Source organism: Danio aesculapii, chromosome 1 (assembly GCF_903798145.1).
Source record: "Danio aesculapii chromosome 1, fDanAes4.1, whole genome shotgun sequence".
In the NCBI taxonomy this organism is placed as follows: domain Eukaryota; kingdom Metazoa; phylum Chordata; class Actinopteri; order Cypriniformes; family Danionidae; genus Danio; species Danio aesculapii.
The window spans coordinates 30,238,788-30,256,916 of NC_079435.1; the positions used below are offsets into that span (position 1 = coordinate 30,238,788).

General features: G+C 35.6%; 1 protein-coding gene across 1 annotated transcript in view; it reads right to left on the minus strand.

Moving 5' to 3' along the window:
• Positions 1-18,129, minus strand: part of vps8 (VPS8 subunit of CORVET complex) — a 245,667-nt gene that overhangs the window by 124,565 nt on the left and 102,973 nt on the right. The window contains exons 26-33 of the mRNA XM_056458636.1: positions 17,337-17,456; positions 17,057-17,128; positions 14,449-14,568; positions 14,009-14,065; positions 13,817-13,899; positions 9,176-9,260; positions 8,990-9,088; positions 6,373-6,462 (exon numbers count right to left, since the gene is read on the minus strand). Of these exons, the coding sequence (XP_056314611.1) occupies positions 6,373-6,462; positions 8,990-9,088; positions 9,176-9,260; positions 13,817-13,899; positions 14,009-14,065; positions 14,449-14,568; positions 17,057-17,128; positions 17,337-17,456 (726 nt within the window). The remainder of the gene's footprint in view (positions 1-6,372; positions 6,463-8,989; positions 9,089-9,175; positions 9,261-13,816; positions 13,900-14,008; positions 14,066-14,448; positions 14,569-17,056; positions 17,129-17,336; positions 17,457-18,129) is intronic.

The following is an 18,129-nucleotide window of genomic DNA, read 5'->3' on the forward strand; positions in this document are numbered from 1 at the left end:
AATTCCGGGGAAGTTCTGGGGGCAGGGTTTGCGTGACATGCTGCAAGCTAGCCCGACAGTGAAAACGCGACATGATTTCGGCCTCACTGATGCCCATTAACACCTGACAGACAAGCTTTTGGTTATGAGAAGGGGGAAGGGGTCTCCACTCTTAAGTGTTTTTCACCAACATGAATACACAAAATCCAAAACTCCGACATAGGACAGATGGCGTAACAAAACCTATGCGTTTAAAAACGAAACCGCATTAAATATGGGGCCTTATGAAAATGAATGTTTCTATGCACAACAACTTCTGAACTGAACTAGGCTACCTGTTAGGGGTGGGCGATATGACCTAAAATTAATATCACGGTATTTTTCATCTTTTGAACGGTGACGGCATAATATCATGGTATTACTTTCAATAGCAAAATAATATACATCTCAAGGAAGAACGGACAAAAGAAAGTCTCACTTCTATCACTCTTTAAAAGTTTTGGTTTGGGTCATTGTAAATGCTGAGTCTCGTTATGAGCTGATCTTCATTTCTCTGTGTTGGTGGAATAAAGCAGGCGAGTCAGCCGCACCAATTTATGAGCAGACAGAGCAAGATTCTCGCGATGACCACCAGCGCAATTCCGCTCTTTGTTATGAGCCGTAGTTTCAGTGTAAACTTAGTAAAGGTGAGTTTCTTTGGCGATGATGTGTACAGTATTAGACTTTATATTTAGCGGACATTTGCGCTGAACACGCGGTGAATGCAACGCATCGAGATTCGGGCACCTTCTCCGAAAACACTCGATTGATCTCAGCTGGTGGATCAACATTTACCTCATGTCATGATCACTGTCATCTGCGCCATTATTATTATTATAACTTTTGCCGTTTGCATTTCCTGCAGTAACAAAATCTCCCTGTTCATTATATTCAGACACACAAATGCTCCCAAATATATTATGAGGGCGCATAGATTAAATTTCGGGCGCTCATGCGACCAAAATAATTGCAATTTCGAGCCCTGTAGTATAAGGACATGTATTCAGACCACAACTGAATGTTTAAAGAAAATTGAATGCCTTATTATTTAGAATTAGCTATTATTGATGTAAATGCAGCCGTTCAAGCCGCGCAAAATTGATTTATTATGGTATTGACGGTATTAGAAAATCCATGCCGTGGCGCAATGTCACACCGGTGATGACTATGACACCGGTGTACCGCCCACCCCTATACCTGTTATTTAAAATATCTATATTACGCTCCAAGCATTCGCCAAAAAGAAAATATTTTTAAGTAAAAACAAAGAACATAGCTGAATAGAGTATTGCCTGCTTTAGACGATGGGTTAGTAATTATATTATAACTGGTTATGTTCAGGTCAATGAAATAATACCTTTAATAAATAAAATATGTTCGTAAGAACGTGGTGGGCCGGTGATTCCGTCGCTGTCATCAGTGGTTTAATGAGCTCAGGAGAATTCTGCTTTGCATTTTTCTATGCATTACTAACATCACTAAACCAGACATTTGTTTTATAAGTTAACCAAATATTCGCAGAGATTCAGCAGTTTTTTTTTTCTGACGCGTTTGCCAGTCATGCCAGTCAGTGAAAAAAAAGTAACTGTGGCCCTGTTTGCAGGTATTAATATTTGTTTTTTCGTCAATCTGATGCAACTTTTATTATTTATACAGGACGTTAAAATGCAATTAAAAGTTTTAAATCAATTAAACTCAATTTATAAAAAGGCTAGCCTATTTTATGCATTAAATATAACTAATTTCCTTTATTTCTGATTAGACCATGCATATTAGACTATTTTACAATTGTAATATGTGCATATGCTTTTTTTAAATAACATTCGTTTAACAAATATTTTAGCACATCGAAAGTAATTAGATGACCTGTTTTTTTTTTATTAAAACCTTAATGCAAAAGGATCAGAGGATAAATTATCGTAGGATAAACGTATCTTATGGAAAAACACCAATTGACGGGCTCTGCTTTCGGTTTTAAAAGAATCAAGCAGCTTTAAAAAATATCATTTGCTGAAGAGAAATGACAGAAAAAAAAAGAAAGAAAAAGATTAAATATATAGGGACTGTTAAAAGAACATTTCTCTTTAATATATTCTTTCGACTCCAAAACATCAGCTAAGATTATGATGAATGACGGAGTTTCTCTATTGCCTGCTTCAGCATTGCGTCCCGGTCCCGCAGGTTATGAACGAGGAGGCGGAGAGAATGCGCTGTTTAGTTTCGGCTTGATATATTTAAATAAAAACTAACACCGAACTGCTTTTAACGCTCAAAAAGTTAAACTAAAATGCACAACTCTTGTTTGTTGCACCCGCTGGATGCACAATGAAACGCGCCATTATTTTAATTCTATATTCGTGAAGAATGAGCCATGAGATTGAGATTTTTGAAGGTGCTCTCTAGCGGCGAAGTTCCTGGCAGAGTAGCGAGTAAAAAAATGTGCATAAAGAAATTGGACAAGAGGAAGAACATTTTAAATTATATAACAAGCATCTTATTCTTTCTAATCCTCGCCCAGTTTTAATACAAGTTGTGTTTTTTTCATATTTGTGGCTGGGAAGTTTATTAAGAATATATTTATAATTATATATAATTAAATAATTACATAATTATATATATATATATATATAGAGAGAGAGAGAGAGAGAGAGAGAGAGAGAGAGAGAGAGAGAGAGAGAGAGAGAGAGAGAGAGAGAGAGAGAGAGAGAGAGAGAGAGAGAGAGAGAGAGAGAGCAAAAAATTGTTTTTATTATACTTTTAGTGATCTGCTTAAGGTAGGTCAATTTATTTTTTTTGCTTTTGATGAAGCAGCATTCAACTTAAGCTCTTTAGACCATGCCCCTGACCGTTTCTCAGTGTTTCGCCGCAATATCTTTAAATAAATTATTTATTTAGGCATATTTTCATTATTAATTTATTTTCATTATTCGTTTATTATTATGTACAATAATTCAGACATAAAATAAGATAGTAAAATATAATCAACAACGAAAATGTAAATAAAAACATAAATAAAAACATAAATGAAAAAGTCTTGTCTTAGTCCTATCAAAACGGCAAACACTGAACATTTAGGCTAAAAGACTGCTTTATTTATTTATTTAAGACTACTTATTTGTATTGAATGTGTGTGTCATGTTAGTTGTCTTTTATTTCTTCAATTCCAAAACGAGTCCTCTTTGCACTTAAAAAATTTACAATAAAGTGTGTTAACAAATTTTAAATGATTAATGAAGGACTTATAATGCTTTGACTTATTGTTTAATATCACTTACAAGCACAGTAGCATATTTAAAGCTGCTGTAAAGGCTATTTCTTTCCGTTCGCATCCCGTCCCTTTGCGCCCCCTGGCGGCTTTTTCACAAACTGCGGTCCTACACTAAAAACAGAGCAGCAGTTATTTCAAACGGCGGCGGTATAAGGACCGGCGGTAATAGTCACTTTGAACTCTCACCTACTGTATGTACAGTAGTCAACATTCAAAGCGAATCAAGAATGTTTTTCAAAATTATTTTTCAATAGTTATAGGACAACTTTGATAAAAGGTGATGAACTACTTCAGATGTTGACAACTGCATTTACACAATTTGCATTTACCTTTTCGGAATGAACCACCAACGTATCCAGCATATGTTTTACGCAGCAGATGCCCTTCCAGCCGCAACCCATCACTGGGAAACACCCATACACTCTCATTCACACACATACACTATGGACAATTTAGCTTAGCCAATTCACCTATACCGCATGTCTTTGGACTTGTAGGGGAAACCGGAGCACCCGAAGTAAACCCAAGCGAACGCGGGGAGAACATGCAAACTCCACACAAAAATGCCAACTGACCCAGCCGAGGCTCGAACCAGCAACCTTCTTGCTGTGAGGCGTGAGCGTTCCTACTGCGCCACCATGCTGCCTACCTGAATGTATATTTTCTTTTATTGATTTAGCAATTTACTAATTATATAAACTCTTTTTTTTACATTTTACGTAATTTTTATGCTTTGTTTAAGATTTTCAAATAAAGAATGCATTAGCAACCTATGATATGATTCTTTCAGTCTCTTAGATCGGCTTGGACCTCATCAAATGCTGTACCACATCAACTCAATTTCTGCAAGTGTTGCGAGTTTAATATCCTTATAAGATGTTGAAAAGCAGTTCCAAAAAGAAACTTAGCTGTTTTTTCACCAAAAGAAAACCTCTATGGTTTAACTTTTGAAAGCAAAGAAAGAATAAACACAAATAAAGGGTTTGTGGTTTTACTCTATTATTATTATTATTATTATTATTATTATTATTATTATTATTATTATTATTATTATAAATAATTTTCTTATTAGGGATGCTCCGATCAGGATTTTTGCAGCCAATACTGAGTACTGATTCCTTGTCATGGCGATCCGCCAATACTGAGAACCGATTCTGATGCTTTAAGCTTTATTTAACTTTGCCATTGCATAAAGCACATTTTCCCTTTAAGTAAGGAGATGTTTCATATAATGCCTTAAACACGTCTCTTATAATATATTTAATATAGACATGTCATGATCAGAAGCAGCTTTACAGAAAATAATAGATAAAACAGACAAATTTATATAATAAATAATAAAAAAAGGTAAGAAAAATTACTCAATTGCAATTTGGAAACATTTCAAATGAAAGAAGAATTCAACATGTCTCAATCAAGAAAAGTTTGGAGCGCATATTTAATGCATAAATAGTATATAGTAAATTAAATAAACTACTGTTTATTGCTATTAATAAGCATATTACAAAACGTTATGTTCTTGAATATTCAAGTTTTAAAAAAGAGTTTTTTATTTCCCTAATATTTCCAGCCATTTTTAGTAAACTTGCAACATTGCTGAAACACAGAACTAAGTTCTTATTTGTAAAAAGGCCTAAATTCAAATATTTTACTATTGACAGCAGCACAATGATTGCAGTACCGAAAAGTCTCACAGCTTGATCAAACAATGAGAAAGAGAGAGAGAGAGAAAAGAGAGACAAACACTTGTGATCAGTTTACCAATCGAGTCATAAAACGTGATTATTGGCCAATACCAATCTCCGGCTGATCCATCTGAGCATCTCTAATTCTTCTTCTTCTTCTTCTTCTTCTTATTATTATTATTATTATTATTATTATTATTATTATTATTATTATTATTATTATTATTATTATTATTTTTCTTCTTCTTTTTTTTCTTTTTCTTTTTCTTCTTTTTCTTCTTCTTCTTCTTCTTCTTATTATTTTCATTTAATTTATAAAAAAAAATTCTTTTTTGACTTTTTTAATAGTGTAAATTTAAACCTTTAAATATAATAAAATAATAATACAATAATATCATTATTATAATGAAATAATTACTCCTGGCCCATGACTCTACACTGAAGTCGATAACTGAGGCACATCAGTGATGTCTCTTAGCGCACGGACCTAGGCTAGGCCCTCTTTTTTTTTTTTTTTTTTTTTTTTAAGTTCGATCATCTCTAGATAAAACTTTGAGAATGATGTAAAATGCCTGACCTATATGATCAAAATCACCTCAGGTTCTTCCAGTATTGTTCTTGTCATTGTCATTCTTAATTCACCAAATGTTCCAGACTTTAATGAACTACAAATCATTACAACAGCATTAATGTTTTTCTCACACTATTCTTTGACTGTGAAAAAAAGCCTTAACACTTGTTTATTTCCCTTCATTTCCCTCATATCTTCTTCTCATCGGCACATATGTTTGCACAAGCAGGCTTTTCAATTAGCACCTTCCTGACACTGTGCGAGCGATAACATAAACCCAATTACACACAGCACTGAAGATAGAGCCTAATCCATTTACTGATACACACACACACACACACACACACACACACACACACACACGCACACACACACGCACTTGTGAGCCTCAGGGGGGCCTCTTCCCTCTCACAGACATTCACTGACACTATCTTAAGATGAGTGAATAGTAGGTGAGACAATGCGCACACACACACACACACACACACACACACACACACACACACACACACTTGTACACACACCAACTGGAAATCAAACACACGCTACAACAGTGACAGGCTCCTTTAGAATGCTCTAAACAGCTTTGCCTGCTAAATTATGTGTGTATGTGAGGTAGTGAATGCTATTCTCTCTGCATTTCTCAGTACGTTTAGTAATTTTCTGATGTAACATACCAGAACGTAAGAATAATATAAGAAAAAAACAACTGTATGGATTCAAACTCTTATATTGTGCATGATCATGTGTTTACATTTTTAAATAGTTTGTAAACATCCCAATGAAGCTAATGTCCAGTATACAAAGAGGCTGTTAATACATATGCATACCTGTAGCGATGTGATGATGGAGTGCACCTCGTCTGCAAAGTGCACCGCCACCAGCTCTGCTGTCTTAGCCGCATTGATTCGAACCAGATCCTGAACATAGGAACAGTACATTTTAGATTTTATAACATCAGTCATTCTGAATTTCGGAGTAGTATTTACAGTTAGGTAAAGGACTACAAGTAAAAATAATTAACTTTTTTACATTTAATACAGCACATTCTTTCAAAATCAAACAAAAAAGTGCTTCAAGGGTAATTAATGTGTCAGTGCTCTTTGGTGAAGGGATTCAAAAAGATAAACAAAAAAATCCTAAGTCCAAGGCACTTGAAAATAAAGTAACTGGCTTTTCTAGTGCCTTGGACATTCGATTTCGTTGTTAACAGTACATTCTTCATTACATATTAATATTACATGCATAACAATTTAAGTAATTGTGAAGAAACTGTTAATTCATAGAAAATTCATAAATTCTGAGTTTTTATTTCATATCGATTCACAGTTTTAAATCCAATGAGGTAAAAAATAAATTATGAAAAAATTGGTCAAACTTTATTTTAACAGGGTATATGCAGGAACCCTTAAGGTAATTTCAATACCTTTTTAAGACTTTGATTTCAGCGACAGACTTCAGCCACTGTTTAAACTCAACTTTCTCCAACCAGGAGTACGTAAACTTACATTTTCCCATTTTGCCGTCTATTTCGCTCTATCGTTTCGCTACATGTGGAGAGCGTCACATCACCTTCCCGCGTTTGTCACAAATGAGGTCACATCACCTGGACGGAGGAGCTTGGCCGGACGCACCCTGGCCCAAACCAATCACGTGGATTGAGCATGCAGTTGTTAATATTAGGAGGACAATAAATATATTTATGCTTTTTTGGAGTCAAACACTTTGGACAACGCTTGCACAAAATGTAAGACCTCGTAAAAATGCAATTAAGAGTTTTTAATACCTCTTAAAGGCCTTAATTTTCTCATAATTGATTTATCAACTTTTAATACTTTTTAAGACGCCGCGGACACCCTGTTTAAGGTACAATTCTTGCTATTAATACCCCATTTAGCTCAATAAAGTACCAATTTGCTGATTATTAACTTAGTAAGGTAGCAAGAGGTTTATAGACTAAGATCACACTTTTGAACCCTTATGTAATTTTGAGACTTAATTTGGCCATAACCGTTTCAGCTAGCAGAATGATTTTTGGTGACACATCTTATTTTGACACAAATTTTGAGAAAATGCTTTGATTAACATACACTCTGTACCAATCTTTTGTTATGCTAGGGATGAAAACACTCACTAAATTGAACTGCTATAAAAATGCAACAGATAATTTTTTTTTTTAAATTTTTCTTTGTCCTGATCAAAACTACTAAACTGTTTAAAAAAGTTAAAGGATTTGAAATCTTTAATTGAGAAATTTATGAATGATGTCAAATTGTGATTCGTAAAAAAATATGTATATATAAAAATTACGTTTTAAAAATTAAAATAATTGTGGACTGGATTTTTTTACCTTTTATTAAAATCTTGGACATGTGAAACAACATTGCCTTTGATGCATTGTTTTTGATTATTTTTCATTTTTTCTCCCTAATTTACTGTTGGTGGCTGTTTTGACTTCCATTATAACCACATTTCTTTTTATTAAAAAACAATGACACCATATAATCATGCATAAGCCAGTCATTAATTTTGATTGATTTCATTGAATTTGGTACTTTAAAAAAAGAGTAACAAAAACTCTTAACATATGCATTTATGTTTTCATATAATGCAGTGTATTTATTCTGTGCATTAGTTGTATCTGAATACTAGGCATGCTCTGATCAGGATTTTTGCAGATAATACAGAGTACCAATTCATTTGACATGGCGATTGGCTGATACAGAGTACTAATTCTGATGCTTCAAGCTTTATTGCATAAAGCACTTTTTTCCTAACTAAGTGGTGATTTGTACTTATCTAAGTGAATAAGTTTAGGGTGTTGCAATCTACAATGGCTTCAATAAACAGGTCATTGTTTGCATGAGTCGCTGTAGCACAAGCGCCCATGCCCTATGCATCATTTATATAATTGTACCATGTACAACTTCCTCTGGTCAAAACAATTGTTCATGAAATCGGCCAGACTGGTGAGTATCAATTAAGATACCAATGTCCTACTGAATACCAAATAAAATAGGCAACAAGCTAAAAAGTAATGACTTATTTAAATTCTGTTATTCTATTACTGCACAAAACTTGTTAGAAGCAAACAAAACAAAAAAAAAAGTAAATATAAATTAAAACATAAAAAGAATTGAAGTGGTTCCTGTTGATGTCAGTCAATGTTTGAGTTGTGTAAATGAAGGGTTTTCAAAAGCTTGATTAGTCTTTCTATCCAGCATGTTCAAAGAACATATCGACTGATTTTACTACTCTCAATCTGAACAATCAGAGGAAGTCATCTGAACAAAGACCATTGACTGAACAAGATGAGATAGGCAGAGAAAGAGAGAGAAGGGTGGGCTTGATGAGACTGGGGTCTGAAATGAGCTTTTTGAAGCTTAAGCTCTCGGTACCTTGAGTGTGCTCTAGGGGAGGAATCATTTGAAGCCTTGTTTGACTCACCTTGAAGTGCTGAAGGGCTTTGACCCACACAGAATGTTTCTCCTCTGAGCTGTAGCCAGGCATGGACAGGATATTATGGATGTAGTTGAAGAGCTCCTCCTGGAGTCAGAGATGAAGATTTAGTACAAGAATAACAGAAGCGACAGGAAAGACAAGAGGGAGAATTGAGGGATTTAGGTTCAGTACCTTTCTCAAAGGGTCTTTCAGGTAGCAGTCAACAATTTTGTCATAAAGGTGCTTTTTTTCATACATGAACTCGCAGATTTGATAACTAAAAGAGTGAGAACAAAGAGAGAAAACCAATTAGCAATTATAACAATGGTCTGTTCATTAATATAGAGATTAGAATTTCAGTGACTTCATCTTGAGGAATCGCTAAAATGCATTCAACTGCAGTCATTAGATTTATCAGTGATTTAACTGCAACGTTCAAAACTTAGTCTGGCTTAGAATGGATTACATATTTTAGCACATAACATGTAGAAAATGTTGAAAAAAAAATACTTATATACAGTTTAAGTTAGAATTATTAGTAAAAAAAATTAATAAAATTATTTTTCCTTTTTTAAATATTTCCCAAATTATGTTTAACAGAGCAAGGACATTTTCCCAGTATGTCTGATAATATTGTATTCTTCTGGAGAAAGTCTTCTTTGTTCTATTTAGGCTAGAATAAAAGCAGTTTAAAATTTTGTTTAAACATTTTAAGGTCAAACCTTTTAGCCCCTTTAAGCTAGATTTTTTTTCGATAGTCTACAGAACAAACCATCATTATACAATAACTTGCCTAATTACCCTAATCTGCCTAGTTAACCTAATTAAGCTAGTTAAGCCTTTAAATGTCACTTTAAGCTGTTTAGAATTGTCTTGAAAAATACCTAGTAAAATATTATTTACTGTCTGTAACACCTGGGTTCACCACAGGATCGCATGATTATCAAAACAAATACCTTTATTGATAACATTTACACTGATGAACACAGGAAGAACATAGGGTGAAAACAGACATCAATGTAGACAGAATACCAGACAACGAATGACTTAACACAGGGACTATAAATACACTAGGGATGATGAGACTGATTACATTCAGGGGATGAACACAGGTGACACTGATGAACATAATAACGTGGCAGGAACTGGAACAAAGGAGCACATGATGAAAACAAACACACATGGAAGACAGGATGTGACAGTATCCCCACATAAACCACCCCCCACCCCCCTTCAAAGGCGTGCCCTCGCAGGAGGTGAAGTAGATGATGTCAGGCGACAACCTTTGGCCCACAAAACAGGTAGGCAGGCCCTCAGGTATACCTCCACACATGAGGCTGTAGGGTGAGCTGGGGGACAAGCTGACTGTAGCCGCACTGGAGCAGGCAGAATGGTTGTGGTTGCTGACGTCAGTGGAGGTGAAGAGGGTGGGTTGGGTGGGTTCGTCCTCGGGGATGAACGGGGCTGGAGGGCTGTCTGGGAACAGCGGGAGGGGCATGACTTTGCACCAGAAGTCGATGCGCAGCATTTCAGGGTCTAGGGACAGCTCACCCTCTCCTGTGGGTAGGTGGGCGGGACTCTCTCTCGGTCCCTCAATGTCCACCAGGACTACCATATTCAGCATTGTTACTGGCTCACACACCTGGTCAGACGGCTGGTTGAGCTCCTCCTGCTTGGTGGTGTTCCGCTCTGTCGCTCTCAATGGCGATGGCTCACACACAGCAGGTGGCTCTCCGTCTGCGGTGGGCTCTGGCGTACGCTCTATGCACATGGTAGTTGGGCAGGTCGCTGGTGCTGACGTTGAACGATGATCGGTTCCTCGTAAGTGTCCACTCCACATAGGCGGCGAGATTGACCCAGGGACCATCTTCGGACGACCGTGGACAAGTTGGAGTTGTAGAACCCACAGAGCACATCGTCCGGCCAGCTGGATTGAGTAGCTAAGAACAGGAAACTGTCCGTATGCTCCTTGAGGCTGTTTTCCCCCAGCTTCAACATCAGGATGAGTAATTCAGGAGTGTAAAAGGAATCCATTGGGAAAACACGAGGGGGAGGAAAATAAAACACTGGGGGCAAAAAGACTATGAAAATAAAACAGGGTAAAACACGGCGCAACTTTTTCTGATTTGGTCTGGTATTATGTAACGCCTGGGGTCACTACAGGAAGGCACAGGATCGCATGATTATCAAAACACGTAGATTTATTGATAACACTTACACATATGAACACAGGAAGAACATGGGGTGAAAACAGACATCAATGTAGACAGAATACTGGACAACGAATGACTAAACACAGGGACTATAAATACACTGGGGATGATGAGACTGATTACATTCAGGGGATGAACAAAGGTGACACTGGTGAACATAATAACTTGGCGGGAACTGGAATAAAGGAGCACATGAAGAAAACAAACACACATGGAAGACAGGATGTGACACTATCATCATGGCAAAGATAAAATAAATCAGTTATTAGAAAAGAGTTATTAAAGGGCACCGATGGTAAAAAAATTACTTTTCAAGCTATTTGGACAGACATATGTGCATGTATGGTGTATAGACTGTCAAATTGGGGTGATTTAAGCACACAGTGCTTTTTTTTTTCAATTTAACAACATTAAAAATGGTGGACCAATTGGAGCGGTTTTCAAACCGACCGCAACTTTACGTAGGAGTGCGGTCCCCCCACCCACCAATATTGATTGACAGGCGCGTCATCATATCCTCAGTTTATTGATTCACATTCGCTATTTTCAGTGTGAGTCGAAGCAATATCACTAAAGGAACACCCTAGCTCTATTTTTAGATGCAAGGCTCATTGGGCTTAACACAAGAGCAATATTCTCCACATTATCACTCTAATCGGAATTATTGGTTGTATCTTAAGGTAGGTTTGCAAACATGTGTACTTCTCATTGAGTCTTCTCATTGAGTCTACTTCTCATTGAGTCTACCCCTTATACTTCAGCCGTTTGCATTTCTCGCGATCCCAGAAGCTCCCTGTGATCTTAACTAGCATGCGTTTTAGAATTCTAAACATAGGTTTCTATCAGGGTACACTCAAGTCGATGGCTGGGCGCCGTGGACCGCTGCAGAAACCTATGTTTAGAATTCAAAAATGCGTGGTGCGACGATTCGGGACACTTCATGTTTCTGGTGCGCCACAGAGAGTGTCTGGTGTGCCGTGTCGCGGCTTCGAGCGGCGCATCCGGTGCCTCAGTCAAAGTTAATTTAGTGTACGTGGTTATTAGTTTCTGTGTACAAGCTCGGCACTTAAAACTAGCACACAGTTGGCTGTAAAACTGTACAAAGACACAAATGATTTTGTACTCTCTGCTTGGTCTGTGTCAGAGTCGTACATGTACGACTGAATGCTGATCATCTCACTCCAGCTTTTTCTCTGTCTGCCTGTCAGACCATGTTGCAAACGCAAAGCGGGTGAGCTCATGCCCCCGCCCCCTTGTTACGTTGGCGGGAAGCCGAAACTAATTTACATGTGAAGCAACACACCCATAAATCAGCGAACTGTGGACACGCCCCCAACATGACACTTTTTAACACATTATAATAAAAAAATCTGAATTGTGTTTTAAACTGAACCTAAACTGGCACACTTAGAAGAACCATAATATTAATATTAAATCATAAAAAAGAGGTAAGCTATGTGCCCTTTAAAACTATTATGTTTAGAAATGTGTTAAAAAAATCTGCTCTCTGTTAAACAGAAACTGGGGGAAAAAATAAACAAGGCAGCTAATAATTAAGGGTGGGCTAATAATTCTGACTTCAACTGTATATATAAACATCATAACTTATGCAGGGGCATGAATAATTCCAGGCTTGACATACAGTACATGCATTATATTATATTATATTATATTATATTATATTATATTATATTATATTATATTATATTATATTATATTTTATTATATTTTATTATATTATATTATATTATATTATATTATATTATATTATATTATATTATATTATATTATATTATATTAATTCCTTTTCATCATAGTTATCTACACACAATCATATTACTATGTTATACCTATATATACTATTAAAAGATGTCTCCTTTTTTACCAAGACTTCATTCATAGAACCTAAACAGTAGTCAAATTTGTGATACTGTGAAATCCATTTAAAGAATTTTTCTATATTTCTATATTTTTCTATAGCCAGTAGCCATTATTGCACTTTGTAATATCACACAACCATACAGAATTCATTCTAAGATGATTTCATTATAACAAATTTTTTTAAATATTATTATTACTAAGAAAAATTGTTATGCAATTAGTTTTTAAGGAAACTGTGACACTTTATGTCAGGAATCTTTAAAGCTCATAAAATCAGAATTTATTTATCTATTTAATTTAATCAATATGCTTGTAATGTTGTGTGGCCTCTTTTTTAAGTAAAACTAATTTCCTTTTATTTTATAATGAAGTATTATCTGATCATCTTGACAAGACTCATGAGACTCACCCACGTCCACGTGTGGCATTGAAACATCAAACAGTAATGTATCTGTAGCAGAAACTTTCTAGAACAGTCATCTAATTAAAGTGTGAGTTGACTCCATGAGCGAAATCTAATTCATCAACCGTATTTACAGAAAATAATCAAATATAATGCCAGACTCGTCAAGTCATATGCTGCAACCTTATAAACTGATATAAGTTATGATATATGATTCCAAGACAGTTTATTGTGTGGTGTGGATGGATAATCTCATTACTTACACACAAAAAAAAATTTTGTTTGAATATTAAATCAAAAAGGTGATGAAGCAAAAATGTCTGGTGGATTTCTTACAATTCTGCCTTCTCAGCAAGGTAAAGCAGACGTCCTTCATCAAACTGGACCACACCACCAACCTGCAGCAGCTCCAGTAGAACCTGATAACAACCAAAATCAGCACATCACATGAAGATCATAACCTACAAATAAATATTTGAACTAATCTCAAATAAAATTGTATAAATGAAGAAAATTTTGTGTTCATACCTGCTGTCTTTCAGTATGTCTAGAGTCATCATCTGGACTACATAGAAACTCCAGAACCTGTAAAAGACAACAAGCAACAGACACTTTAACAACTAAAAAAAACATTCTTATTAGAGTGGTGGAATAATTTTGAAAACACAGCTGTCAGTTTCCCTGATGGTAACAGAAAAGCTTCCAAACTGCTTTTATATTGATGAGATCTAATTCAGAACAGGCCCCAATGCAGGGTGCAGAATCATGAACTATTTAACATGCAGAAAAACAAGCATAACGCTTCTAATGTGGGAGAGCTATTTTTACAAAAGCTGTTAATTGCCTGTACCAAAACTAACACCTTCTCAGAAATCAATCTTGCAGTTACCATTATAGCAGTGAATAAAAAAAAGAGCACAGTGAAAACTGAAAAGGTGGCAAATAAACCGACAAAAAAGACATGTCACCTGGTCAAACAGCTTCCGGTTAACAAAGAGGGTATTATCAGGTTTGGCAAGTTGTCGCGCCAAGAAGGTGAAAAGACAGCCGACCTGAGATGGGGTGAAGTCAGAATTGTCCACCATAACCTGCAAAGTGGACACGAGCACACACAGGGAATTAGTTTTTTTGTGTATACACACACTGATTTTGATTGTTGTTAAGTAAATAATGCAACAAGTCCTGGACATATTTTTACAAAGATTTTTCCTATTTTATCCACTCTGGCAAAAAATGAGTTTTTTGAATTACAGTCCACTAGTAATTGTATTGATGTAGCAAGAGTTTTATTTACATTCTATCAAACACATTCACTTAACTACTGCAATATAAACCCTCATAACAAGCAGTTAACATTTGTCCCTCCCCTGGGCTTTTAAGATATTCATTTTGACAAATTTACCAATATTTGTCAAATTACAAAACTGTATGTGATCAAGAAAGTTGAAAACTATTATGCAATACCTTTAATGTTCTACAGATTTATTTTAATATCATGTGAAAATGTGAATGTATGTTTATTTCTATTTGTTTTTGGAAGAGCACTGGTGTTTTTAGCTGTGCAAAAACACTTTGGTGGACACATGCCTTAAAATGTAAGCAAATGTACACATGATGTTTTAGAGTCAAAATAATAGATCCCATTAGAATTATTCACACCAGGCATGGTCAATGTAATTTAATATGTGAATAAAACCCCAAGCATGTTAGATACAGTTACAGTATGTTTCTGGTATAGCACCAAACTTTACTTAATTTAATGTTGTACACTATTTAGTGGATGAGGTTACTGCCAAATGGAAAAATGTCAAAACACGTCTGTGAGGAATAAAAGAAAAGATCAAGGCGAGTGTTATAGTGGTTTGGTCACCACCACCTCACGTGCAGACATGAATTTTGCAATGAATAATTTTCAGTGTTCAGTGGAAGGCACCGTTTGTGATTTGTGCAACACTTAGTGTGAAAAGCCCTTTATGTGGAATTCTATGGGGACTTAGTCTCCATGTTTTATGAATGAACTAATGATCAGATGGGGAGGGAGAGAATGAGTATGAGACCGAAAGAGAATAGGGAAGAGAGGGGATGATGATTTGAGTTGCTGAGGACTCTTAAATGAGCTGTGCCGAGGAAGAAGAAGCAGGAATCTTCAACTGTTGGAGAAGACTTACTTAGTTATCCAAAAGTTCTCCACAAATTATCCCATTCGCATGGCTTTTTATGCAAAGTAAAGCTTGGTAAGGAGTAAGGGTTAGCTATATTTGTAAGGGGTATTTTTGTCTTTACTTAGAGCAGAAATCTGCAGATTTTTAGCACATCATTGTGTCTGTTTATTTAATTGTGTAAATGTATATTTATTCAGCTTTTAAATTAAATTCAGAAATATTGACTAATATGAAATTGTTCATATAATTTATTTACAAAACAGTTTGTAAAGTAATATTTTCTGTCTTTTAGTAGATATATGGGAGACTTTGTTTACCAAAAAAGTGGATCTATATGGATTTGCAATGTAAACATTAAATACAAGTTGAAAAAGGTATTATTTTTATTTAATATATAAAGTTTTAAGTTACGATACTCCCAAAATAATTCCACATAAATGTGCAGATTTTTTACAAAATTCTCAGCAGAAAAAGCAAAACATGTCCGATTCTGTCTGCCCCTACCCATAAGTGAGGAAAATTTACTGGTCTTCACTACTTAAAAACATTGAACTGGGACCCATAACCTAGTCGTGATTGCATCGACAAATAGTCAAAACAAAATTCCATAGTTCTGTCTCGCCAACCTTTTCCAATCTCCCTCCCTCTCTCTCTCGCCAATCTCACTTTCTTTAAATGTACTCTCCTCTCAAAAAACAAAAAACAAAAAAAACTGCAGAACAAGAACAGGTTTTTATTAATGACTGGCAAGTTTCCTTAAGGGTTGTGTTTAAAAGTGGGGTAAGGCATAGACGGCTCCCCAACTTTATTGCATATGCGAGTTACTTTTTAAAAACTGAAAGTGGCTGAGAGATACATAATGTCACTGTCAGTGAATCTTTCACTCTCAGAAATAAAGGTACAAAAGCTGTCACTGGGGAGGTAGCTTTTCAAAATGTACACTTTTCTATCTATCAGGTGCACATTTGTACCTTAAATAAGAATAAGGGGAGTGATGATGACAGTAAAGGATGAGCTAGTGTATTGTTCATTGTCATAAAGTTTATATTAATTGTCCGCTAATATTAATGTGTGTGTACTGGTTTTGGTGGCTTACAAGAACTGTTTTTAGTATAATGACATGGGTATTACCTAGTTGTACTTTATTACAGTGGTTTACAAGGGCATGTCTGATGTCCTTGTAATACAAAATGCCTAATATTCATACTTAACTAGGTCTTTTAACATCTAAATTTTCCCACAGGTTTCCTGTGAGGCTTGGGTTCAGAGGTTGGGGTGGGGTACAACCTAATAATAAGCGCTTTTTTTTACTGTACAAAATACATTACGACTACTGAGAGTCATCGTAAACCACCAATACCAACATGAATGTGTTAGTGTGTGTATGTGAAAAACAAAGCAAGAAATATGTCACCTTTAGTAAAATGTCCACAATCCTTTGCTGATATTCCAGAGCCTGTTTGTCATTCTTGAAGTCCTCGAATGTCTGTGAAGACAAGAGATGTTAACATTCAGATCCAATTCACAGGCAAAAGAACTACATTCTAACTAGAACTTATTATTAGAGCATTGATGTATTAATATATATATATATATATATATATATATATATATATATATATATATATATATATATATATATATATATATATATTGATTTATTGATTAGGTTAGCATGATTAGATTATGCACACCAGTGCCAGAACGTTGAGGAACTCTCGAGTGTCAAAGTGCAGGAGTGTTCGGATGTAGGGATACACTTCCTCTTCCTGTGCAGCCTCCACAGAGTGCAGACGAATGAGAAACTCAAACACCTAGAACACATTCAGGGATACAATATAAAACACTGGTTGCAATAAACCATGCATGTCCACTACAGTATAATGAGATATACAATATATTTCACTATCATATCAGTTGGTATATCAGTATCATAACTGTTTTTTGTTTTACAATTACAGTTTGGTAAGTGTAATTACATTTGTACACAGTGCTTGAATTGAGGGGAGATGTGGGGGGATGGCAGCCCCCTTATGGAAAAAAATGACAGAAGCATCCCCTTTGTAAAACCACTACCCCCCTACCATTGATAAACACTAGATATCACATACGGACCCTGATCATGCATCAATAGCGCCACCATATTTGTACAGTGTTTCCAGGACAAGTGTCATTCAACCGCACTAGTCAAGACAGTGTTACAACGTGAAGATGCTGGACTTTAGCGCTGTGTACAGGTGTAGTAACGAGCAAACAAAGAAAACAAAGCACAAAGGCAGAACATTTCATAGGTAAGATCTTGTTTTTTACGTTTTTGTATGTTATGAACTTCTATGCTAAACAGCATTATTGAGAATAATACAGTCACCTACTGCATTCACCATAAGGCAAAGTATCACCAGCTCGCACTAAACACTCGGCTTATGCTAGTTTTGTTGAATAAAATCAGCAAACAAAGCAAAAGAAATATGACAAAGAGATGCTGAG